Below are 7,310 nucleotides of genomic sequence, written 5' to 3'. Positions count from 1 at the left end.
TTAACTAGGGCAAAAAAGCACTCTTAAGTTCCACTAATTGCATTTAATATAAATTTAAACTATAATACATTTTCATATAGTTGCAATTAGCATGCAATTAAGTGGCAAAAAATATTTATTTTATTTACTCTTATTTTCATTCTCTCTTTAAAAGTATGCTAAAGTGTACTTCTTTTTCACAAAATCTCTTGAATAAGTAGAATAGTACATTCGCTTAAATCAAAACAGTCTCTAGAATAGAAGTCTTCTAGGTGAACAGACAAATATAGGTGAACCTTGGACACTTCAGGAGGCTTCTTACACTTTAAATGTCATTGATATCTCTCTTTTATGATGAATAAGTCCTTTTTATTTGAAACTTACATCCTGAGACAGGGATTTGAAGAATAATGAGAAGGGCAGTGAATTTTGTCAACAAAAAGGCTAATAGAGACCAATTAAGATGATGGATATCTAAGATGAAAACAGCAGGGATCTCCTCTTCTCCTAAAGTTGGGCCCTAATTGGCCAGGTTCACATAAACCTTTTAAAGTGAATAAGTATCAGACTTGTATCAGTACAACAGTTCAAAATAAATACACATGTCAGTGATGTTGTTGGAAAGTGTGAAATAAAAAATAAACTACTTCTACTTGTCATTGCATAAGCCACATCTTCTCTAATGAGAGCCAGGAATGTGCATGAGGACATCTACAATTACTTCAGTGTAGAACCATGGCTATTAACTCTTTCCCCGCCATTGACGTAATTTTCTGTCATGAAACAATGCTTCCCCGGCATTGACAGAATTTTCCTGCTTTCCATGTTATATGGGGGGTGTTTTTACGCATTTTCTGTAAAACTAGCTTTGATTAGCTGGCAGAAGCAGAAATTCCAGACCAGCTAAGTATGTCAAATGCTCAAAAGCTTGCAGACCTGTAAATCTAATAAAGTTATTAATAAAGTATAATTATCATGAACATAAGTGCTTTACTTCCATACATCTCATCTGCATATAACTCACTTTTGGCAGCAAATGTAATGTTTCTTTTTTTTTTAATTCTTCTTTTCTTTTTTTTTTTTTTTTTTTATTATTTAAGTTATTTATTTAAGTTATTTATTTAAACCTAATATAATGGAAGTAATAAAATGCATGCACAAGCTGCTTTTGTCTTTACTGTGTCAATTAATTGAGTGTTTTTTTTTTTTTTTTTTTCATTCAGATTGGATTCTTTACCCCGAGACATTAGAAATTATTAGGATTTGTGAAACCTCTTGTCTCTCTGGTCAGAGCAACAGCTCCAGTAAAGTTAAGAGTAAATGTTACAGATAAAACCCATTGTATACCTAAATATTTTATTAAATATGATAGTTCTTTTATTTAAATAATATTAGTAATTCTTTTACTAATTAAGAATAAGTAACAATAATAATACCATATGATTAGAATAACAATGTAATGCAATAATAACTAGTGGTTGAACTGAAAATCAAAGATGGAGGAATTGTTCCTAAGGCTATGAAAGGAGAAATAGAATTATTGTAATATTTGCAGTAAGAGCGATGATTACTGCAGGTGCTGAAGATAAAGCTTAAGCTGATGCTGATGCAATTCACAATGTCATGCTGAGCATATTTTCTCCAAATTGTTCTCACAATATGATTGCTTATTCACGTCTCAACAAAAACCCTGTATATGTATACTGCTTCAATAATACACACAAAATTGACTAAAAGGAAAATCAGGTACTCCTTGTCTCTTTAGAAAAAAAAAAAATAAGACTTGCCTGGGGAAGTTTCTGTCCACATCAAGCTATTTTGTGAGAATATCATGGCACTCCCTGATGGGCTTCTTAAAATTGAATCCATTTACTTATTTTCAGCTCACAGAAGATTTTGACACATTAGAAATTTCTTTTTCTTTTTCTTTTTTTTTTCTTTTTTTTTTTTTTTACATCCACAGTGCACCAGCCATACGTACAACTTTACAGTGAATCAGGATTAGTGAGGACTTCAGCATTTAACTCTTTCCCGACAAAGTTTTTTGTTTGTTTTTAAAGTTGCCAGCCACTGCCAGCATTTTTGATAATTTTCGCAAAAATGTCATGGTCCCCAGAATATTTTGTTGTATGAATATCTGACCATACAATATATCAAAAGAAAGAACAACAACAACAACAACAACAACAACAACAAAACATTTGATTATAGCTTCATGCATTTTTTTTTTTTTTTTTTTTATCAACACTTGAATGTGGAAAAATGAATGTGGCATTTCCTATAATGTTTTTGAGGGGACAGAGAAGGTAATGGTTGAGAATGTACTAGATTTACAGGTCTGCAAGCTTTTGAGCATCTGGTGCACTAAAAAGCTGGTCTGGAACTTTTGCTTCTGCCAACTAAATAAAGCTAGATTTACATCTGTAAAATTAAATGCAAATCACTAGTTTCCTAAAATGTTTTCGAAGGGATAGAGAAGGTAATGGTTGAAAATGTACTGGACATGGTGTAGGGTAAGTACACCAGATGAACAAGTACTGCCCCCATCTGGTTGTTTTTACCAGAAATCTTCCAGTGTAACATGAGGAAAAGTATATACAGTATAGTTTAGAATAGTTATGTACAGGATAATCTTTCTTAATATGACAGAATATTCTGTTCTGAGAAAACTAAATTAAGCTATCAGTTTTCATCTAATATGATGGAACTGAGATCTCACATGAATAATGTGTTTTATATAGTGCAGATGGTTATAAATTATAGGCAACTAAAGAAACTAATTTACAGAAACTAATTTACAGAGGCAATTTAGTAGTCATTAAATACACAACTTTGCATTTAACACATCTGTAAATAAAAACAATGTATTATTTAATTCACACTTATTCACACTTATTTTGATACTGTGTACATGAAAAGAGAATGGTTTTGAGAATTGTTGAATGCAAGTTAGGTGCGGTGTCATAAAATTTCAGTAAAGGATAAAGGAAAACGACATAATGACACTTGATAATTCTGTTTCACTTACTCGTAGAATTTCAATAATATAGCAGAAATTAAGACCTTCTTTAGCCTTCTATGTCAAACTAGAATCAGATTGGATTAAGTGACCTGCTGTTCAACGAGCCATAAATACATCTAGACTTGGATAAATATAGTTCAGAGAAGCCCTCAGTGATGACAGTACATTTCCAACAAAGGCAGTTGCGCTGCTCAGTTGTTGTTCTTACTTTTCTGTGCTTTGGGGACACACACACATACAGACCAGGTAAGAAAGACATTCTCATAACACAAGAGTTACATAACATTGCTTTAATATAGAGACTCTATATCAGAAAAGAACAGGTCAAGCGTGTCTGGTTTGACATGGCACTAAAATGTTTTGGCATTTCCAAAGCCATTTGCATCAAGCAGTTTAGATTAGGGATTAGGTTATAATATTGTGTTCTACTTCATGACAAAAAGTCAAACAATTCACAATTTCTAAAGTGTGTCATCTCAAGTTTTATATAAGATGTACAATACATAGTATTAGTTTATGTAGCAGGATAACATGGTTATTAAATTCTTGAATATTTCATTTGACATCAGTATGACGCTACTGTGGAAGATCTTATTGGGAATCATTCTCATTGGGCGACTTGGTCAAGGTCAAGACCTATTAGAGGAATCTTTAGAGCGAATAGCAGTGGATGAAGGGGCTGAGGAGGGAGGAGAAGAGGTTGAAGAGCCTGAGGGTCCAGGGGCAGATGCCACTCAACCTGATGATAGACAGCCATGTGCCATGTGGATGGGAGGCGTTCCTGGTACACCTGGGCACAGTGGAAAACCTGGGAGAGATGGCAGAGATGGGCGTGATGGACCGAGGGGCGAGAAAGGAGATAAAGGTTAGAGTAAATTTTCAGAGGAATTTCACCTCTGAAACAACTTTTCATCATGAGCTCACCAATGGCTTGTTAAAAAAGCTAGTTGAGTTAAGTGAGTTTCAGAGTTGGTTTAGAGTTTTCAAAACCAAACAAATCCAACCTGATTTAGACCAGGTTCAGCAGGTTCACAACACTCAAACATTCTCTGTCAACTCAGGGTTTGATCCAGAGTTTCTAATACAACGAACAGCCAATCGCACGACAGTGTGATTGACTCTTCGTGAGAGAGTTGGCATAATTCACTTCTTTGCTGAAGATTAGGAGATTTTAATTAAAATATAAATTTAAACAAATGTACAAGTCAGAAAAAACATAAAAGTCTGTGAAAGCAGCTAAAAGAAAATATCAATAATAATAATAATAATAATTCCTTACATTTATATAGCGCTTTTCTGGGTACTCAGAGTGCTTTACATATGGAAGGGGGAATCTCCTCAACCACCACCAATGTGCAGCATCCACCTGGATGATGCGACAGCAGCCATATTGCACCAGAATGCCCACCACACACCAGCTTATTGGTGGAGAGCAGACAGAGTGATGAAGCCAATCAGTATATATGGGGATGATTAGGAGGCCATGATGGACAGAGGCCAATGGACAAATTTGGCCAGGATTTTTAATGACCACAGAGAGTCAGGACCTCGGTTTAACGTCTCATCCGAAGGACAGTGCTTTTTGACAGTATAGTGTCCCCTTCAATATACTGGGGTGTTAGGACCCACACAGCACCCCCTGCTGGCCTCACTAACACCTCTTCCAGCAGGCAACCTAGTTTTCCTAGGAGGTCTCCCATCCAGGTACTGACCAGGCTCAGCCCTGCTTAGCTTCAGTGGGCATCCAGTCTTGTGCTACAGGGTGATATGTTTGCAATGCAATTGAATCAAATGAATTTATTTAAGTGAAGTTCTTAAAGGGTTAGTTCACCCAAAAATGAAATTTATGTCATTAATTACTCACCCTCATGTTGTCCCAAACCTGTAAGACCTTCGTTTGTCTTCGGAACACAAATTAAGATATTTTTGATGAAATCCGAGGGTAGCTGATCCACACATAGGCAGCAACGACGTTGCACCTTTTGAGGTCCAGAAAGGTACTAAAGACATCTTTAAAACGGTCAACGTGACTACAGTTGTTCAAACTTAATATTATAATGCGACTAGAATACTTTTTGTGTGCAAAAATATCAACTTTATTCAACAAATTTGTCTGTCCCCTGTCATACTGCTACGCTATTTTCGTTGCTTCAGTGTTTATGTCTGAACGCGGGCTCACGCATGCGTCGTGCTGCTCACATGGCCAGAGCCGGCCAATACTGAGCCGCCGTTCGTACGTATACACTGAAGCTCTGCAACAAAAATATCATAGAAGTATGACAGGGGACAGACAAATTTGTCATTATTTTTGTTTTGTTTTGTTTTTTTAACAAAAAGTATTTTCGTCACTTCATAATATTAAAGTTGAACCACTGTAGTCATGCAGACGGTTTTAATGATGTCTTTAGTACCATTCTGGACCTCAAAAGGTGCAATGTCATTGCTGCCTATGTGTGGATCAGATACCCTCGGATTTCATCAAAAATATCTTAATTTGTGTTCTGAGACAAACGAAGGTCTAATGGGTCTGGGACGATATGAAGGTGAGTACTTAATGAAAGAAATTTCATTTTGGGGTGAACTAACCCTTTAAACGTAATTTCGGGAAGAGTGAACCCATCTAATCTTTCAATTAACTGCCGGAGTATATAAGCAGCCGCTCACCTTGCTCCAGCATCAGCTGTTTTGGCATCCATTTAATGATTATAATATAATAATTAGTGCCTAATGGGTATTTAATAGTAGGAATAAAGTGCTTATCGGGTAGGATTAGGGGTAGGTTTAGGGAGGCATTTATTATCCCAATAAGGCGGCATCCATTTAATGATTACAATATAATCATTTACATTCAGTATGTTGTTATTATTGCATACTGTTTTATAATGTACTACAATACACTGAGGTGCAAATAATATCTGCCACTCTTTGCACTTAGTGCAAAGAAAATACTGTCATTTAGCATATATAGCTAAGAAAATAAAGCTATTTTCACTTAGTGTAAGTAGCATCTAAATGCTATTAGAGAAGTTGAATATTGTCAAACTGTAATTGCTTATGTGTAAGAATATAATATATAAAGTTCATATAAAGAATTATAATAAATAATTAGCAGCAAAGGCCAGGCAATTTTGTGTCTAAAATGCTTTCACTGTAAACTGCTTTGATTTGGAGCAAGAGATACGGGGGACTTTATTGCATCACATACAGTGTATGTCACTTTGCTTGCAGCTGATTGGTCCAATTTTGGTTTGCTATCTCTTAACTCTAATCAAGAGTCCAAATACTGTTTTGGCTCACAGTGCATATGACTCTTCTGCTGTTCGGATCTTGTAACAATCCAGTTGTACACCTGCTACAGTACATAATGTTTTTTTGTTTGTTTGTTTGTTTTGTAGGTGAAGCAGGTGAGAAAGGAGATACTGGACAGAAGGGGGATGTCGGTCCTGCTGGGCCGAGAGGCTTTCCTGGAAACCCAGGTCTGAAAGGTGCCCGTGGGGACAGTGCCTTGTCTTACCATTCAGCCTTTAGCGTAGGTCTCAGTGAACTTGTTCCCGCCACTAACTTTCCAATCCGCTTCAACAAGTTCTTCTACAACGACCAGCACCACTATGATGATGTTTCTGGAAAGTTCCGCTGCGTTCTACCAGGGGTGTACTTCTTCACGTATCATCTAACCGTCTACACTAAAGATGCTAAAGTCAGTCTCTACATGAATGACAAGGCTATCATGTTCACCTATGACCAGTACCAGGAAACCAATGTGGATCAGGCATCAGGTTCTGTTATCTTGCGTTTGGAGGCAGGAGATGAGATATGGCTGCAGGTCTATGGAGATGAGGGGTTTGGGGGAGTGTATGCAGATAACACCAACGACTCCACCTTTTCCGGTTTCCTCCTGTATCCTGCAATTCCTGCTCCTGCACAGAGACATTGACAATATCTTAAATCAGGGCTATCAAGCTTAGTTCATGGAGGCCCACAGCCCTGGAGAGTTTAGTTCAACCCTAATTAAATCTACACTCTAAAAAAAATGCTGGGTTGTTTCAACCCAAATTTGGGTCAAATATGGACAAACCTAACCGTTGGGTTAAAAGTTTAATTAAAAAATTTAACCCAACGGCTGGATTTATCCATATTTGACCCAAATTTGGGTTGAAACAACCCAGCATTTTTTAGAGTGTACATTTAATTAGGGTCGAAGCTAAACTCTGCAGGGTTGTGGGCCTCCATGAACTAAGTTTGAACTAAGTTTGTGTGTTGAAGCAGGGTTGGGACTAAACTTTGTAGGACTGTGGTCCTCCAGGAATTG

At 36.6% G+C, this 7,310-nt stretch overlaps 1 protein-coding gene across 1 annotated transcript; it reads left to right on the top strand.

Moving 5' to 3' along the window:
- The first annotated feature begins 3,159 nt into the window (after window positions 1–3,159).
- adipoqb (adiponectin, C1Q and collagen domain containing, b) lies at window positions 3,160–7,014 on the top strand. Its single transcript, XM_051868241.1, has 3 exons — window positions 3,160–3,247; window positions 3,571–3,866; window positions 6,397–7,014. Exons 2-3 carry the CDS (start codon window positions 3,572–3,574, stop codon window positions 6,933–6,935), a joined length of 834 nt encoding a protein of 277 aa, XP_051724201.1. The 5' UTR covers window positions 3,160–3,247; window position 3,571; the 3' UTR covers window positions 6,936–7,014.
- The last annotated feature ends 296 nt before the right edge of the window (window positions 7,015–7,310 follow it).

The sequence above is a fragment of the Ctenopharyngodon idella genome, chromosome 2, assembly GCF_019924925.1.
Source record: "Ctenopharyngodon idella isolate HZGC_01 chromosome 2, HZGC01, whole genome shotgun sequence".
In the NCBI taxonomy this organism is placed as follows: domain Eukaryota; kingdom Metazoa; phylum Chordata; class Actinopteri; order Cypriniformes; family Xenocyprididae; genus Ctenopharyngodon; species Ctenopharyngodon idella.
The sequence above is the reverse complement of the archived record's forward strand: the minus strand, read 5'-3'. Positions and strand labels throughout refer to the sequence as shown.

Excerpts from the sequence above, each read along its gene's own strand:
- adipoqb (XM_051868241.1), top strand. The coding sequence starts at position 3,572 with ATGACGCTACTGTGGAAGATCTTATTGGGAATCATTCTCATTGGGCGA. Across the intron at positions 3,867-6,396 it reads GGGCGAGAAAGGAGATAAAG|GTGAAGCAGGTGAGAAAGGA; the intron begins GTTAGAGTAAAT and ends TTTGTTTTGTAG.